The 18,687-nt window shown below is 55.5% G+C and overlaps 1 protein-coding gene across 1 annotated transcript in view; it reads right to left on the bottom strand.

The window, feature by feature from the left end:
- Positions 1 to 18,687, bottom strand: part of LOC122545355 (protein spinster homolog 1-like) — a 34,573-nt gene that overhangs the window by 14,725 nt on the left and 1,161 nt on the right. The window contains exons 2-5 of the mRNA XM_087981918.1: positions 12,386 to 12,451; positions 4,145 to 4,281; positions 632 to 783; positions 350 to 416 (exon numbers count right to left, since the gene is read on the bottom strand). Of these exons, the coding sequence (XP_087838044.1) occupies positions 350 to 416; positions 632 to 783; positions 4,145 to 4,281; positions 12,386 to 12,451 (422 nt within the window). The remainder of the gene's footprint in view (positions 1 to 349; positions 417 to 631; positions 784 to 4,144; positions 4,282 to 12,385; positions 12,452 to 18,687) is intronic.

Raw genomic sequence — 18,687 nt, 5'->3', positions numbered from 1 at the left:
GGGAGGGTCAGTGCGGAGGGAGCCCCGCACTGTGGGAGGGTCAGCGCTGAGGGAGCCCCGCACTGTGGGAGGGTCAGCGCTGAGGGAGCCCCGCACTGTGGGAGGGTCAGCGCTGAGGGAGCCCCGCACTGTGGGAAGGTCAGCGCTGAGGGAGCCCCGCTCTGTGGGAAGGTCAGCGCTGAGGGAGCCCTGCACTTTCGGCGGGTCGGCGCTGAGGGAGCGGGCAGTGCTGATAGCGATACCACATCGATTCTGTATGGGTGAGGCCTCTCCCCCTCCTGGGACGGCGTGAGAATCAGGGATGAGTGTCGTCTGAGTGACTGGCGCCCGGATAAATGATCTCACTCACCCTCAGCGCCCAATGCCAGTCGTCGGCGAGGTCTGTGACCTTGGAACCCACAATGTAGCCCAGGCCACTGGAGAACAAAGTGCAGATGCCAAGGGTTAAAATACACAACCAATGGAGACAGGGTCACAATCCCAACGTAACGCACCTCCCTCATCACCCAGAAAACACAGGAAAGACCACTGTCCATCTGGGAGCAACGGTGACCAGAGTAAACGCTGAGACCGACAGAGAGTACAGACCCCCTCTCTCACCCAAACACGCGGCGATTGCCCCGATCCTTACCTGCCGACGGGGATAGCGAAATAGAAGATGGACAACATGCGGCTCCGCAAGTCCCCGACGAAGAGATCGGCGATGATTGTGGGGGCAATGGTGGAGTAACTGGCCTCCCCGATCCCCACCAGCCCGCGGGTGAACAGCAGCGCCCAGAAAAACTGCGGGAGGCAAAGAGGAGGCGAGGGGAGTTGTGGGGAAAAGAGAGACACACGCGCACCCATCCCCGCCTCACCGCAGACCAATTGCAGCCCGAACACATCCACGACTCAGCGCGCACCGAGCGACCGTGGGGGTGGGGCTGGCCCACGCAGAGACGGGGTTGCGTGGGAAAACCTACAGCAGATGCCAAGGAGGAATGCCTGGATTCAGCCGAAGCAGAGGCTAAAGACGCGAGACCCCGAAACGTGCAAGTAATCGAACGCTTGTGGGGGTGGGGGAACGAGCCGAGCTGAGCTGAGGGCACAGGTCGGCACGACGTGTCACGTCAACGACCGAGATTTGGCTTAATGTTCTGGGCTCCTGCTGCTGAGGAAGAGGTCGGGCAATACTGACTGCGCTCAGTTTTCAGGGGCAGCTCATGTATGGAACGGGGGTTGTTAAAAACCCCGGACAGAGTTGCGCTCTGGAGATTTACTGGAATGACGCCGGGACCGGGGGATTTTTTTTTCGATACGAGGGCCGCTTCGGGAAATCAGGCTGACTGGCCTTGCGGCGGCGAAAGTCAACAGGAGACCTGAGTGAGGTGTTCCAACACTTCCGAAAGGGCAAAGGGGGATATTCTGCTGGGTCCCCCAGTCAGAGACTTGGCTGGGGGGGGGGGTCGTGATCTCAAGATTGCCAGCGAGAGAGTTCGGAGCGAGAACGCGGACACAGCTCGTCACTCCGGAGAGCGGCTGACACTTGGAAATGCCCTTCCCGGCAGCCGGGGGAGAAATTCCAGAGCGATGAGGTTAGACAGAGACGGGGCTGGAGAGCGGGACTTAGCCGGGTGGTTCCGTTTCGGGTGCCAGGACGGAGCTGCTGGGTCGAACGGCCTCCTCGTGCACTGGGAGATTTGACCGAAGAACCGATTATCGCAGGGCGATCTCTTGACCAAACGGGTATCCCGGGAGACAGCGGTCGTAACTCGGGTCGGGAAGATCCCACTTGGTTGGAAGTGGGCTGGGAGGTACCGAAGGAGGAAACCAAGCGAGCGGAGGGCAGGCACGTTGGCGCGCAGACGAAGGGGCGGAGAACCTTGCCCATTGAGGGGCAGAAAGGTCAGGGGGAAGAACATGCCCGGCAGAGCGGGGCTATGCACCACGTGCCGGGGAACGGGAGGGAGGGGTAACCCCGGTTTGGGCGGGTATTGGCCGGCGATGGGCTGAAGGGTCTGTTTCCGTGCTGTGGCTGGTACGGACGCCTCATGAAGGAGGGGGCGCACAAAGAACAAATAAAAAAAGAGAGCGAGCTGTTGGGGGTGCTCAGAAAGGAATGGAGAAAAGCTGACAGCACAAGAAAACATTGGGGAGCAGTACAAAGAGAAACCCAATAAGGGGGAGTTACAGACCGGAATCTAATCGAGGGGTTCAGGGTGGTTTATATACAGAATAACAGATACCCGGGAGGGAGTTACAGACTGGAATCATATCGAGGGGTTCGGGGTGGGGTTTATATACAGAATAACAGATACCCCGGGAGGGAGTTACAGACTGGAATCTAATCGAGGGGTTCGGGGTGGTTTATATACAGAATAACAGATACCCGGGAGGGAGTTACAGACTGGAATCTAATCGAGGGGTTCAAGGTGGTTTATATACAGAATAACAGATACCCGGGAGGGAGTTACTGACTGGAATCTAATCGAGGGGTTCGGGGTGGTTTATATACAGAATAACAGATACCCGGAAGGGAGTTACAGACTGGAATCTAATCGAGGGGTTCAGTGTGGTTTATATACAGAATAACAGATACCCGGGAGGGAGTTACAGACTGGAATCGAATCGAGGGGTTCAGGGTGGTTTATATACAGAATAACAGATACCCGGGAGGGAGTTACAGACTGGAATCTAATCGAGGGGTTCGTGGTGGTTTATATACAGAATAACAGATACCCGGGAGGGAGTTACAGACTGGAATCGAATCGAGGGGTTCAGGGTGGTTTATATACAGAATAACAGATACCCGGGAGGGAGTTACAGACTGGAATCGAATCGAGGGGTTCAGGGTGGTTTATATACAGAATAACAGATACCCGGGAGGGAGTTACAGACTGGAATCGAATCGAGGGGTTCAGGGTGGTTTATATACAGAATAACAGATACCCGGGAGGGAGTTACAGACGGGAATCTAACCGAGAGGTTCGGGGTGGTTTATATACAGAATAACAGATACCCAGGAGGCAGTTACAGACTGAATCTAATCGAGGGGTTCGGGGTGGTTTATATACAGAATAACAGATACCCAGGAGGGAGTTACAGACGGGAATCTAATCGAGGGGTTCGGGGTGGTTTATATACAGAATAACAGATACCTGGGAGGGAGTTACAGACTGGAATCTAATCGAGGGGTTCGGGGTGGTTTATATACAGAATAACAGATACCTGGGAGGGAGTTACAGACTGGAATCTAATCGAGGGGTTCAGGGTGGTTTATATACAGAATAACAGATACCTGGGAGGGAGTTACAGACTGGAATCTAATCGAGAGGTTCGGGGTGGTTTATATACAGAATAACAGATACCCGGGAGGGAGTTACAGACTGGAATCTAATCGAGGGGTTCAGTGTGGTTTATATACAGAATAACAGATACCCGGGAGGGAGTTACAGACTGGAATCTAATCGAGGCTGACTCTTACTTGCAGTTCTGGGATCCTTGTGGCAGGAGGGGTGTGATAGCCCTGGAGAAAGTGTAGAGGGGGATTCACCAGAAGGTTGCCTGGGCGGGAGAATCGGACCCCTGGGGGGAACGTGGACAGACTGGGGTGGTGGGGGGGGGTCTTGCTCAGGGGCAGGATCCGGTGGCGGAGTCGGAGACTATGAGGGGTGTGGTTTGGAAGGACAGGAGGCCAAGTCAGAAACGCCCGTACGGTTTCAACGGGATTTATATATTGACGTGCATTGCTGTAGCCTCCGGGAGGAGGGGGCTGTGGGAGGGAGAGCGAGAGAGAGCACGGGAGTGGACGTCCTGTAAGAATGAGGGGGCTGGAGACAGTGGGATCACAAGGTTTGGGGAAATCGAGGACTCCCAGGCTGGGGCATGGAATCAGAGAGTGGGGGTGGGGGTGGGGGGGAGAAAGAGTTGACAAGGTGGAGTCTAAATCACCAGGAGACAGTGCAGCGAGGTGGGGGGACACGCTTGGGAGGTGAGTGGGGGAGGGTGGGTCTGCGAAAAGGGGGATGTGATGTGTTGGGGTGGGAGGGTTGCGGTGAACTGGGGCGTGGGGCTGGGGCGTCTCTCCAGGGATGCATTCCTGTTTCCCCCCCCCCCCCCACGCCCCCCCCAGCTCCCTATCCCGGCTCCAAGCCGAAGCGCTTACCTTTTTGGGAACAAAGGAGCTCAGTAAGGTGATCAACGACCAGAACAGGATGCCACCGCTCATGATCCACTTCCTGTTGTAGCGGTCGCCCAGGTAACCAAAGATGGGGGCCAACACCATGTAGGAGCAGATGAAGACTGCCGGGGGGGGGGGGGGGGGGGGGGAAGAAAGCAGGAAACTGTGAGGGTACAGGACAGGTGGGTCCCAACGGGTCAGAGCGGGCTCCCTTGGCGCTGACCCTCCCACAGTGCGGGACTCCCTCAGCACTGACCCTCCCACAGTGCGGGGCTCCCTCAGCACTGACCCTCCCACAGTGCGGGGCTCCCTCAGCACTGACCCTCCCACAGTGCGGGGCTCCCTCAGCACTGACCCTCCCACAGTGCGGGACTCCCTCAGCACTGACCCTCCCACGGTGCGGGGCTCCCTCAGCGCTGACCCTCCCACAGTGCGGGGCTCCCTCAGCGCTGACCCTCCCACAGTGCGGGGCTCCCTCAGCACTGACCCTCCCACAGTGCGGGGCTCCCTCAGCGCTGACCCTCCCACAGTGCGGGCTCCCTCGGCGCTGACCCTCCCACAGTGCGGGGCTCCCTCGGCGCTGACCCTCCCACAGTGCGGGGCTCCCTCGGCGCTGACCCTCCCACAGTGCGGGGCAGCCTCAGCGCTGACCCTCCCACAGTGCGGGGCTCCCTCGGCGCTGACCCTCCCACAGTGCGGGGCTCCCTCAGCACTGACCCTCCCACAGTGCCGGGCTCCCTCGGCGCTGACCCTCCCACAGTACGGGGCTCCCTCAGCACTGACCCTCCCACAGTGCGGGCCTCCCTCAGCACTGACCCTCCCACAGTGCGGGGCTCCCTCAGCGCTGACCCTCCCACAGTGCGGGGCTCCCTCAGCACTGACCCTCCCACAGTGTGGGGCTCCCTCAGCGCTAACCCTCCCACAGTGCGGGACTCCCTCAGCACTGACCCTCCCACAGTGCGGGGCTCCCTCGGCGCTGACCCTCCCACAGTGCGGGCCTCCCTCAGCACTGACCCTCCCACAGTGCGGGGCTCCCTCAGCGCTGACCCTCCCACAGTGCGGGGCTCCCTCAGCACTGACCCTCCCACAGTGTGGGGCTCCCTCAGCGCTAACCCTCCCACAGTGCGGGACTCCCTCAGCACTGACCCTCCCACAGTGCGGGCCTCCCTCAGCACTGACCCTCCCACAGTGCGGGGCTCCCTCAGCGCTGACCCTCCCACAGTGCGGGGCTCCCTCAGCACTGACCCTCCCACAGTGTGGGGCTCCCTCAGCGCTAACCCTCCCACAGTGCGGGACTCCCTCAGCACTGACCCTCCCACAGTGCGGGGCTCCCTCGGCGCTGACCCTCCCACAGTGCGGGGCTCCCTCAGCACTGACCCTCCCACAGCGCGGGGCTCCCTCGGCACAGACCCTCCCACAGTGCGGGGCTCCCTCGGCACAGACCCTCCCACAGTGCGGGGCTCCCTCAGCGCTGACCCTCCAACCCCGAAACATCCCAGGACCTTCCGATCTCTCTTCCCAGCGCAACACATCTCTGCTCGCGTCCTGGAACCAACGCCCTCCCACCATCGTCTCACCGCACACAGCCTGTCAGTCCTGATCTTACCCTCACCCCCCAGGAGCTCACCCGCACTACAATCCATGGATAGAGCACCACGGTGTCTCAGTGGTTAGCCTTGCTGCCTCACGGCGCCAGGGAACCGGGTTCAATCCCTGCCCTCGGTGGGGGGGGGGGGGTGGGGGGGGTGGGGGTGACTGTCTGTGTGGAGGTTGCATATTCTCCCCGCGTCTGCGAGTGTTTCCTCTGGGTACTCAGGTTTCTTCCCACAATCCAAAGATGTGCAGGTTAGGGCGGATTGGCCGTGGGGAAGTTGTCCCGTAGTATCCAGGGATGTGCAGGTTAGGGTGGGTTGGCCGTGGGGAAGTTGTCCCGTAGTGCCCAGGGATGTGCAGGTTAGGGTGGGTTGGCCGTGGGGAAGTTGTCCCGTAGTGCCCAGGGATGTGCAGGTTAGGGTGGATTGGCCGTGGGGAAATTGTCCCGTAGTGTCCAGGGATGTGCAGGTTAGGGTGGATTGGTCGTGGGGAAATTGTCCCGTAGTGTCCAGGGATGTGCAGGTTAGGGTGGATTGGCCGTGGGGAAGTTGTCCCGTAGTGCCCAGGGATGTGCAGGTTAGGGTGGGTTGGCCGTGGGGAAATTGTCCCGTAGTGTCCAGGGATGTGCAGGTTAGGGTGGATTGGTCGTGGGGAAATTGTCCCGTAGTGCCCAGGGATGTGCAGGTTAGGGTGGGTTGGCCGTGGGGAAGTTGTCCCGTAGTGCCCAGGGATGTGCAGGTTAGGGTGGATTGGCCGTGGGGAAATTGTCCCGTAGTGTCCAGGGATGTGCAGGTTAGGGTGGATTGGTCGTGGGGAAATTGTCCCGTAGTGTCCAGGGATGTGCAGGTTAGGGTGGATTGGCCGTGGGGAAGTTGTCCCGTAGTGCCCAGGGATGTGCAGGTTAGGGTGGATTGGTCGTGGGGAAATTGTCCCGTAGTGTCCAGGGATGTGCAGGTTAGGGTGGATTGGTCGTGGGGAAATTGTCCCATAGTGCCCAGGGATGTGCAGGTTAGGGTGGATTGGCCGTGGGGAAATTATCCCGTAGTGCCCGGGGATGTGCAGGTTAGGGTGGGTTGGCTGTGGGGAAATTGTCCCGTAGTGTCCAGGGATGTGCAGGTTAGGGTGGATTGGCTGTGGGGAAATTGTCCCGTAGTGCCCAGGGATGTGCAGGTTAGGGTGGGTTGGCCGTGGGGAAATTGTCCCGTAGTGCCCAGGGATGTGCAGGTTAGGGTGGATTGGCCGTGGGGAAGTTGTCCCGTAGTGCCCAGGGATGTGCAGGTTAGGGTGGATTGGTCGTGGGGAAATTGTCCCGTAGTGTCCAGGGATGTGCAGGTTAGGGTGGATTGGTCGTGGGGAAATTGTCCCATAGTGCCCAGGGATGTGCAGGTTAGGGTGGATTGGCCGTGGGGAAATTATCCCGTAGTGCCCGGGGATGTGCAGGTTAGGGTGGGTTGGCTGTGGGGAAATTGTCCCGTAGTGTCCAGGGATGTGCAGGTTAGGGTGGATTGGCTGTGGGGAAATTGTCCCGTAGTGCCCAGGGATGTGCAGGTTAGGGTGGGTTGGCCGTGGGGAAATTGTCCCGTAGTGTCCAGGGATGTCCGTGTTAGGGTGGATTGGCCGTGGGGAAATTGTCCTGTAGTGCCCAGGGATGTGCAGGTTAGGGTGGATTGGCCGTGGGGAAATTGTCCCGTAGTGTCCAGGGATGTGCAGGTTAGGGTGGGTTGGCCGTGGGGAAATTGTCCCATAGTGCCCAGGGATGTGCAGGTTAGGGTGGATTGGCTGTGGGGATATTGTCCCGTAGTGCCCAGGGATGTGCAGGTTAGGGTGGGTTGTCCGTGGGGAAATTGTCCCGTAATGCCCAGGGATGTGCAGGTTAGGGTGGATTGGCCGTGGGGAAATTGTCCCGTAGTGTCCAGGGATGTGCAGTTTAGGGTGGATTGGCTGTGGGGAAATTGTCCCGTAGTGCCCAGGGATGTGCAGGATAGGGTGGGTTGGCCGTGGGGAAATTGTCCCGTAGTGTCCAGGGATGTGCATGTTAGGGTGGATTGGCCGTGGGGAAATTGTCCTGTAGTGCCCAGGGATGTGCAGGTTAGGGTGGATTGGCCGTGGGGAAATTGTCCCGTAGTGTCCAGGGATGTGCAGGTTAGGGTGGATTGGCTGTGGGGAAATTGTCCCATAGTGCCCAGGGATGTGCAGGTTAGGGTGGATTGGCTGTGGGGAAATTGTCCCGTAGTGTCCAGGGATGTGCAGGTTAGGGTGGATTGGCCGTGGGGAAATTGTCCCGTAGTGTCCAGGGATGTGCAGGTTAGGGTGGATTGGCTGTGGGGAAATTGTCCCATAGTGCCCAGGGATGTGCAGGTTAGGGTGGATTGGCTGTGGGGAAATTGTCCCGTAGTGTCCAGGGATGTGCAGGTTAGGGTGGATTGGCCGTGGGGAAATTGTCCCGTAGTGTCCAGGGATGTGCAGGTTAGGGTGGATTGGCCGTGGGGAAATTGTCCCGTAGTGTCCAGGGATGTGCAGGTTAGGGTGGATTGGCTGTGGGGAAATTGTCCCATAGTGCCCAGGGATGTGCAGGTTAGGGTGGATTGGCCGTGGGGAAATTGTCCCGTAGTGTCCAGGGATGTGCAGGTTAGGGTGGATTGGCTGTGGGGAAATTGTCCCATAGTGCCCAGGGATGTGCAGGTTAGGGTGGGTTGGCCGTGGGGAAATTATCCTGTAGTGCCCAGGGATGTGCAGGTTAGGGTGGGTTGGCTGTGGGGAAATTGTCCCGTAGTGTTGGGGATTCGGATTGGGTGGGTTGCTGTTCGGAGGGGTCGGTGTGGACTTGTTGTGCCGAAGGGCCTGTTTCCCCACTGTCGGGAATCGAATCTAATCTCGCCGTTCCTCCCAGTTGGGTTGGTGGGGGATTTGCAGCCCCTTCACACAGGGGAAACCCCATCGCTGCACGCAAGATTACAAAACAAACAAACCTGAAAAGGAGGCATTTGGGATGCTGTCATTTATTGGTCTATATATTGAGTTGGGAGGTCACGTGGTGGCTGTCTTGTTTCGGCCGCTTTTGGAATACTGTGTGTGATTCCGGTCTCCCCGCGACAGGAAGGATGTTGGGAGAGGGTTCGGAAAAGATTTACGAGGATGTTGGAGGGTTTGAGCTACAGGGAGAGACTGGGGCTGTTTGCCCTGGAGCATTGGAGACTGAGGGGGTGACCTTTTAGAGGTTTATAGCATCATGAGGGGGACATGGATAGGGTAAATAGACAAGGTCTTTTCCCCCTGGGGTGGGGGAGAGTCAAGAACTAGAGGGGGAGAGGGGAAAGATTGAAAAGGGGTAACTTTATCCCCCTGAGGGTGGTGCGTGTGTGGGCTGAGCTGCCAGAGGAAGTGGTGGGGGCTGGGGCAATGCCAACATTGAAAAGGTGGATGGGGGGGGGGAACAGGAAGGATTTAGATGGATAGGGGCCAAGTGCTGGAAAATAGGTTACAATACGGCATGGACGAGTATAATCAAATGGTCAGCTTCTGTGCTGAACACCTCTTTGAGCTTCCCTCAGCACTGACCCTCCCACAGTGTGGGTCTCCCTCAACCCTGACCCTCCCACAGTGCGGGGCTCCCTCAGCACTGACCCTCCCACAGTGCGGGGCTCCCTCAGCACTGACCCTCCCACAGTGCGGGGCTCCCTCAGCCCTGACCCTCCCACAGTGCGGGGCTCCCTCAGCGCTGACCCTCCCACAGTGCGGGGCTCCCTCAGCACTGACCCTCCCACAGTGCGGGGCTCCCTCGGCCCTGACCCTCCCACAGTGCGGGGCTCCCTCAGCGCTGATCCTCCCACAGCGCGGGGCTCCCTCAGCGCTGACCCTCCCACAGTGCGGGACTCCCTCAGCGCTGACCCTCCCACAGTGCGGGGCTCCCTCAGCGCTGACCCTCCCACAGTGCGGGGCTCCCTCAGCGCTGATCCTCCCACAGCGCGGGGCTCCCTCAGCGCTGACCCTCCCACAGTGCTGACCCTCCCACAGTGCGGGGCTCCCTCAGCACTGACCCTCCCACAGTGCGGGGCTCCCTCAGCACTGACCCTCCCACAGTGCGGGGCTCCCTCAGCGCTGATCCTCCCACAGCGCGGGGCTCCCTCAGCGCTGACCCTCCCACAGTGCTGACCCTCCCACAGTGCGGGGCTCCCTCAGCACTGACCCTCCCACAGTGCGGGGCTCCCTCAGCGCTGACCCTCCCACAGTGCGGGGCTGCCTCAGCGCTGACCCTCCCACAGTGCGGGGCTCCCTCAGCACTGACCCTCCCACAGTGCGGGGCTCCCTCGGCGCTGACCCTCCCACAGTGCGGGGCTCCCTCGGCGCTGACCCTCCCACAGTGCAGGGCTCCCTCAGCCCTGACCCTCCCACAGTGCGGGGCTCCCTCAGCCCTGACCCTCCCACAGTGCGGGGCTCCCTCAGCGCTGACCCTCCCACAGTGCGGGGCTCCCTCAGCACTGACCCTCTCACAGTGCGGGGCTCCCTCAGCCCTGACCCTCCCACAGTGCGGGGCTCCCTCGGCGCTGACCCTCCCACAGTGCAGGGCTCCCTCGGCGCTGACCCTCTCACAGTGCGGGGCTCCCTCAGCCCTGATCCTCCCACAGTGCAGGGCTCCCTCGGCGCTGACCCTCCCACAGTGCGGGGCTCCCTCAGCACTGACCCTCCCACAGTGCGGGGCTCCCTCAGTACTGACCCTCCCACAGCGCGGGGCTCCCTCAGCGCTGACCCTCCCACAGTGCGGGGCTCCCTCAGCACTGACCCTCCCACAGTGCGGGGCTCCCTCAGCACTGACCCTCCCACAGTGCGGGGCTCCCTCAGCGATGACCCTCCCACAGTGCGGGGCTCCCTCAGCGATGACTCTCCCACAGTGCGGGGCTCCCTCAGCGATGACTCTCCCACAGTGCGGGGCTCCCTCAGCGCTGACCCTCCCACAGTGCGGGGCTCCCTCAGCACTGACCCTCCCACAGTGCGGGGCTCCCTCAGCGCTGACCCTCCCACAGTGCGGGGCTCCCTCAGCGCTGACCCTCCCACAGTGCGGGGCTCCCTCAGCGCTGACCCTCCCACAGTGCGGGGCTCCCTCAGCGATGACCCTCCCACAGTGCGGGGCTCCCTCAGCACTGACCCTCCCACAGTGCGTGGCTCCCTCGGCACTGACCCTCCCACAGTGCGGGGCTCCCTCAGCGATGACCCTCCCACAGTGCGGGGCTCCCTCAGCGATGACTCTCCCACAGTGCGGGGCTCCCTCAGCGCTGACCCTCCCACAGTGCAGTGCTCCCTCAGCACTGACCCTCCCACAGTGCGGGGCTCCCTCAGCACTGACCCTCCCACAGTGCGGGGCTCCCTCAGCACTGACCCTCCCACAGTGCGGGGCTCCCTCAGCACTGACCCTCCCACAGTGCGGGGCTCCCTCAGCACTGACCCTCCCACAGTGCGGGGCTCCCTCAGCGCTGACCCTCCCACAGTGCGGGGCTCCCTCAGCACTGAAGCTCTGACACTGCCCTGGGAAAGGGTTAACAAATGCTGTTTTCCTCATGCTGCAGACACCCACTCAGCTGTTTCAGTCACTACTCGGTGAGTCACTGAGTCATGTGAGGCTCATATGAAGCAGTCATATGACAACATTGAGAGCACAGTCGCACAGCCCCCACTCTCTCACATGAGGCAGGCTCGCCTGCAAGCCCAGAGGAGGTCATATGTCCCATTGGGCCAGAACCAGCTCTCCAAGTGAGGATTTCCCGTGCGCCCTTCTCCCAGTGACCCTGCACCTTCTGCCTATCCCATCACAGATCCAGTCCATCTCCCCAGTCCGAACAGATCCTGCCTCCTTCACCCTCTCCAACCCTGTTCCACTGACCCCAACACGCGCTTTGGGAAAACGTTTTTGTTTTGTGACAGTGCTTTGCACCTCGAGGGGTTCGGGATGCTTTATATACAGAATAACAGATACCCGGTGGGGAGTTACAGACTGGAATCTAATCGAGGGGTTCGGGGTGGTTTATATACAGAGTAACAGATACCCGGTGGGGAGTTACAGACCGGAATCTAATCGAGGGGTTCAGGGTGGTTTATATACAGAATAACAGATACCCGGGAGTGAGTTACAGACTGGAATCTAATCGAGGGGTTCGGGGTGGTTTATATACAGAATAACAGATACCCGGGAGTGAGTTACAGACTGGAATCTAACCGAGGGGTTCGGGGTGTGTTTATATACAGAATAACAGATACCCGGGAGGGAGTTACAGACGGGAATCTAATCGAGGGGTTCGGGGGGGTTTATATACAGAATAACAGATACCCGGGAGGGAGTTACAGACTGGAATCTAATCGAGAGGTTCAGGGTGGTTTATATACAGAATAACAGATACCCCGGAGGGAGTTACACACTGGAATCTAATCGAGGGGTTCGGGGTGGTTTATATACAGAATAACAGATACCCGGGAGGGAGTTACAGACTGGAATCTAATCGAGGGGTTCGGGGTGGTTTATATACAGAATAACAGACACCCCGGGAGGGAGTTACAGACTGGAATCTAATCGAGGGGTTCGGGGTGGTTTATATACAGAATAACAGATACCCGGGAGGGGGTTACAGACTCTGGGTAACATACCTGTCTGTAATAGTCCCGAGCTGCTGTCTCCGATTTCGAAGTATTCCTCAATGTCAGGCAACACTCCTGTTGAGCGGAAGGTTTGGGAGATATCAGACACAGCGTGTGCACGATCATTCACCCCCCCCTTCAGCCCCACTGCCCTCCTTTCCCTGTGCCTCTGCCCGCTCTCCCTCAACCCTTCTCTCCCTGACCCCCACTCACGATGCGTTCTCTCTCTCTCTCTCTCTTCTTCGCCCCCTCCCACCCACTGCACACCATTCCTCTGCCACCATTTCTTCCCCCTCCCTCTTAACGGTGCTGTATAAGCACATGGATGATCATAAAATGCAGGGTACGTGGGTTAGTCTGGTCTGAATAGCAGGATGAGAGGTCTGCATGACATAGAGGGCCGAAGGGCCTGTACTGTTAAATCTCCTTAAGCCCCTCTCTCTTCAGATCTCACCCGCGTCCCCCAACACTATCTATCCCCCCTTCCCCTCCCATTCTGCCTGCCTCCCTTCTCGTCCTTCCCCCTCCCTCCAACTCACTTATCTCTTCCCCCCACTCTCCCACCCTCTTTCTCCCTCTCAGCACCCCCCCTCTCAACTGCCCTTGCCCCAAGCTCCCATCCTCAAACGCAACCCCACAGACTCACGCCGGCCCCATCATCTTGACCCTCTCCCACTTCCGTGTTGTACTGGTGTTATACCGGTGTTAAAGGTGTTATACCAGTGTTACTGGTGTTATACCGGTGTTAAAGGTGTTATACCAGTGTTACTGGTGTTATACCGGTGTTACACTGGCGCTGACCTGCAACTGTGAACCGGTCCATGCAGTTATACTGGCGTTATACCGGTGTTACACTGGTGTTATACCGTTGTTACACTGGTGTTATACCGGTGTTACACTGGTGTTATACCGTTGTTACACTGGTGTTATACCGGTGTTACACTGGTGTTATACCGGTGTTACTGGTGCTGTACTGGTGTTGTACCGGTGTTACTGGTGTTATACCGGTGTTACTGGTGTTGTACTGGTGTTATACCAGTGTTACTGGCGCTGACTTGCCACTGTGAACAGGTCCATGTAGTTATACTGGTGTTACCAGTGTTATACTGGTGTTACTGGTGCTGACCTGCCACTGTGAACCGGTCCATGTAGTTATACTGGTGTTGTACTGGTGTTATACCGGTGTTATACCGGTGTTATACTGGTGTTGTACTGGTGTTACTGGCGCTGACCTGCCACTGTGAAGTGGTCCATGTAGTTATACTGGTGTTATACTGGTGTTGTACTGGTCTGTACTGGTGTTGTACTGGTCTGTACTGGTGTTATACTGGTGTTATACTGGTCTGTACTGGTGTTATACTGGTGTACTGGCGCTGACCTGCCACTGTGAAGCGGTCCATGTAGTTATACTGGTGTTGTACTGGTGTTACTGGTGTTGTACTGGTGTTGTACTGGTGTTGTACTGGTGTTATACTGGTGTTGTACCGGTCTGTACTGGTGTTACTGGCGCTGACCTGCCACTGTGAACCGGTCCATGTAGTTATACTGGTGTTATACTGATGTTACTGGTGTTGTACTGGTCTGTACTGGTGTTACTGGTGTTGTACTGGTCTGTACTGGTGTTATACCGGTGTTGTACTGGTGTTACTGGCGCTGACCTGCCACTGTGAACCGGTCCATGTAGTTATACTGGTGTTGTACTGGTGTTATACCGGTGTTATACTGGTGTTATACTGGTGTTGTACTGGTGTTATACCGGTGTTATACCGGTGTTATACCGGTGTTGTACTGGTGTTATACCTGTGTTGTACTGGTGTTATACCTGTGTTGTACTGGTGTTATACTGGTGTTACTGGTGTTGTACTGGTGTTACTGGTGTTGTACTGGTCTGTACTGGTGTTACTGGTCTGTACTGGTGTTGTACTGGTCTGTACTGGTGTTATACTGGTGTTGTACTGGTCTGTACTGGTGTTATACTGGTGTTGTACTGGTCTGTACTGGTGTTACTGGTCTGTACTGGTGTTATACTGGTGTTGTACTGGTCTGTACTGGTGTTATACTGGTGTTGTACTGGTCTGTACTGGTGTTATACTGGTCTGTACTGGTCTTACTGGCGCTGACCTGCCACTGTGAACCGGTCCATGTAGTTATACCGGTGTTATACTGGTCTGTACTGGTGTTATACTGGTGTTGGACTGGTGTTATACTGGTGTTGTACTGGTCTGTACTGGTGTTACTGGTCTGTACTGGTGTTATACTGGTGTTGTACTGGTGTTATACTGGTGTTGTACTGGTCTGTACTGGTGTTATACTGGTGTTATACTGGTCTGTACTGGTGTTGTACTGGTCTGTACTGGTGTTATACTGGTGTTGTACTGGTGTTACTGGCGCTGACCTGCCACTGTGAAGCGGTCCATGTAGTTATACTGGTGTTGTACTGGTGTTATACTGGTCTGTTACTGGCGCTGACCTGCCACTGTGAAGCGGTCCATGTAGTTATACTGGTCTGTACTGGTGTTACTGGTCTGTACTGGTGTTATACTGGTCTGTACTGGTGTTGTACTGGTCTGTACTGGCGCTGACCTGCCACTGTGAAGCGGTCCATGTAGTTATACTGGTGTTATACTGGTCTGTACTGGTGTTACTGGTCTGTACTGGTGTTGTACTGGTCTGTACTGGTGTTGTACTGGTCTGTACTGGTGTTGTACTGGTGTTACTGGTGTTATACTGGTGTTACTGGTGTTATACTGGTCTGTACTGGTGTTATACTGGTCTGTACTGGTGTTATACTGGTCTGTACTGGTGTTGTACTGGTGTTACTGGTGTTATACTGGTCTGTACTGGTGTTATACTGGTCTGTACTGGTGTTGTACTGGTGTTATACTGGTCTGTACTGGTGTTATACTGGTCTGTACTGGTGTTGTACTGGTGTTACTGGTGTCATACTGGTCTGTACTGGTGTTGTACTGGTGTTGTACTGGTGTTATACTGGTCTGTACTGGTGTTACTGGTGTTATACTGGTCTGTACTGGTGTTATACTGGTGTTGTACTGGTCTGTACTGGTGTTATACTGGTGTTACTGGTGTTATACTGGTCTGTACTGGTGTTGTACTGGTGTTGTACTGGTCTGTACTGGTGTTACTGGTGTTATACTGGTCTGTACTGGTGTTGTACTGGTGTTGTACTGGTCTGTACTGGTGTTGTACTGGTGTTGTACTGGTCTGTACTGGTGTTGTACTGGTGTTATACTGGTGTTGTACTGGTCTGTACTGGTGTTATACTGGTCTGTACTGGTGTTATACTGGTGTTGTACTGGTCTGTACTGGTGTTGTACTGGTGTTGTACTGGTCTGTACTGGTGTTGTACTGGTCTGTACTGGTGTTATACTGGTGTTGTACTGGTCTGTACTGGTGTTATACTGGTCTGTACTGGTGTTATACTGGTGTTATACTGGTGTTATACTGGTCTGTACTGGTGTTACTGGCGCTGACCTGCCACTGTGAAGCGGTCCATGTAGTTATACTGGTGTTATACTGGTCTGTACTGGTGTTATACTGGTCTGTACTGGTGTTATACCGGTGTTACTGGTGTTGTACTGGTCTGTACTGGTGTTACTGGTCTGTACTGGTGTTATACTGGTGTTGTACTGGTCTGTACTGGTGTTACTGGTGTTGTACTGCTGTTGTACTGGTGTTACTGGTGTTGTACTGGTCTGTACTGGTGTTACTGGTGTTGTACTGGTGTTGTACTGGTCTGTACTGGTGTTATACTGGTCTGTACTGGTCTGTACTGGTGTTATACTGGTCTGTACTGGTGTTATACTGGTGTTGTACTAGTCTGTACTGGTGTTGTACTGGTGTTATACTGGTCTGTACTGGTGTTACTGGCGCTGACCTGCCACTGTGAACCGGTCCATGTAGTTATACTGGTGTTATACTGGTCTGTACTGGTGTTGTACTGGTGTTATACTGGTCTGTACTGGTGTTACTGGCGCTGACCTGCCACTGTGAACCGGTCCATGTAGTTATACTGGTGTTATACTGGTGTTATACTGGTCTGTACTGGCGCTGACCTGCCACTGTGAACCGGTCCATGTAGTTATACTGGTGTTATACTGGTGTTATACTGGTGTTATACTGGTCTGTACTGGTGTTACTGGTCTGTACTGGTGTTATATTGGTGTTATACTGGTCTGTACTGGTGTTGTACTGGTGTTATACTGGTCTGTACTGGTGTTGTACTGGTGTTATACTGGTGTTGTACTGGTGTTATACTGGTCTGTACTGGTGTTACTGGCGCTGACCTGCCACTGTGAACCGGTCCATGTAGTTATACTGGTGTTATACTGGTGTTATACTGGTCTGTACTGGTCTGTACTGGTGTTACTGGTCTGTACTGGTGTTATACTGGTCTGTACTGGTGTTGTACTGGTGTTACTGGCGCTGACCTGCCACTGTGAAGCGGTCCATGTAGTTATACTGGTGTTGTACTGGTGTTATACTGGTCTGTACTGGTCTGTACTGGTGTTACTGGTCTGTACTGGTGTTATACTGGTCTGTACTGGTGTTGTACTGGTGTTACTGGCGCTGACCTGCCACTGTGAAGCGGTCCATGTAGTTATACTGGTGTTGTACTGGTGTTATACTGGTCTGTACTGGTGTTACTGGTCTGTACTGGTGTTACTGGCGCTGACCTGCCACTGTGAAGCGGTCCATGTAGTTATACTGGTGTTGTACTGGTGTTGTACTGGTCTGTACTGGTCTGTACTGGTGTTGTACTGGTGTTGTACTGGTGTTGTACTGGTCTGTACTGGTGTTATACTGGTGTTGTACTGGTCTGTACTGGTGTTATACTGGTCTGTACTGGTGTTATACTGGTGTTGTACTGGTCTGTACTGGTGTTATACTGGTGTTGTACTGGTCTGTACTGGTGTTGTACTGGTCTGTACTGGTGTTATACTGGTGTTGTACTGGTCTGTACTGGTGTTATACTGGTCTGTACTGGTGTTACTGGCGCTGACCTGCCACTGTGAAGCGGTCCATGTAGTTATACTGGTGTTATACTGGTGTTGTACTGGTCTGTACTGGTGTTATACTGGTCTGTACTGGTGTTATACCGGTGTTACTGGTGTTGTACTGGTCTGTACTGGTGTTACTGGTCTGTACTGGTGTTATACTGGTGTTGTACTGGTCTGTACTGGTGTTACTGGTGTTGTACTGGTGTTACTGGTGTTGTACTGGTGTTACTGGTGTTGTACTGGTCTGTACTGGTGTTACTGGTGTTGTACTGGTCTGTACTGGTGTTATACTGGTCTGTACTGGTGTTATACTGGTCTGTACTGGTGTTATACTGGTGTTGTACTGGTGTTATACTGGTCTGTACTGGTGTTACTGGCGCTGACCTGCCACTGTGAACCGGTCCATGTAGTTATACTGGTGTTATACTGGTGTTATACTGGTCTGTACTGGTGTTGTACTGGTGTTATACTGGTCTGTACTGGTGTTACTGGCGCTGACCTGCCACTGTGAACCGGTCCATGTAGTTATACTGGTGTTATACTGGTGTTATACTGGTCTGTACTGGCGCTGACCTGCCACTGTGAACCGGTCCATGTAGTTATACTGGTGTTATACTGGTCTGTACTGGTGTTATACTGGTCTGTACTGGTGTTACTGGTCTGTACTGGTGTTATATTGGTGTTATACTGGTCTGTACTGGTGTTGTACTGGTGTTATACTGGTCTGTACTGGTGTTACTGGTGTTACTGGCGCTGACCTGCCACTGTGAACCGGTCCATGTAGTTATACTGGTGTTATACTGGTGTTATACTGGTCTGTACTGGTCTGTACTGGTGTTACTGGTCTGTACTGGTGTTATACTGGTCTGTACTGGTGTTGTACTGGTGTTACTGGCGCTGACCTGCCACTGTGAAGCGGTCCATGTAGTTATACTGGTGTTATACTGGTGTTGTACTGGTCTGTACTGGTGTTATACTGGTCTGTACTGGTGTTATACCGGTGTTACTGGTGTTGTACTGGTCTGTACTGGTGTTACTGGTCTGTACTGGTGTTATACTGGTGTTGTACTGGTCTGTACTGGTGTTACTGGTGTTGTACTGGTGTTATACTGGTGTTGTACTGGTGTTGTACTGGTGTTGTACTGGTGTTATACTGGTCTGTACTGGTGTTACTGGTCTGTACTGGTGTTATATTGGTGTTGTACTGGTCTGTACTGGTGTTGTACTGGTCTGTACTGGTGTTACTGGTCTGTACTGGTGTTACTGGTCTGTACTGGTGTTGTACTGGTCTGT

Source organism: Chiloscyllium plagiosum, unplaced genomic scaffold (genome assembly GCF_037043375.1).
Source record: "Chiloscyllium plagiosum isolate Xiang-an unplaced genomic scaffold, Cpla_swu_hap1 HiC_scaffold_41, whole genome shotgun sequence".
Lineage (NCBI taxonomy): Eukaryota > Metazoa > Chordata > Chondrichthyes > Orectolobiformes > Hemiscylliidae > Chiloscyllium > Chiloscyllium plagiosum.
This window is presented reverse-complemented; position numbering and strand designations above follow the sequence as displayed.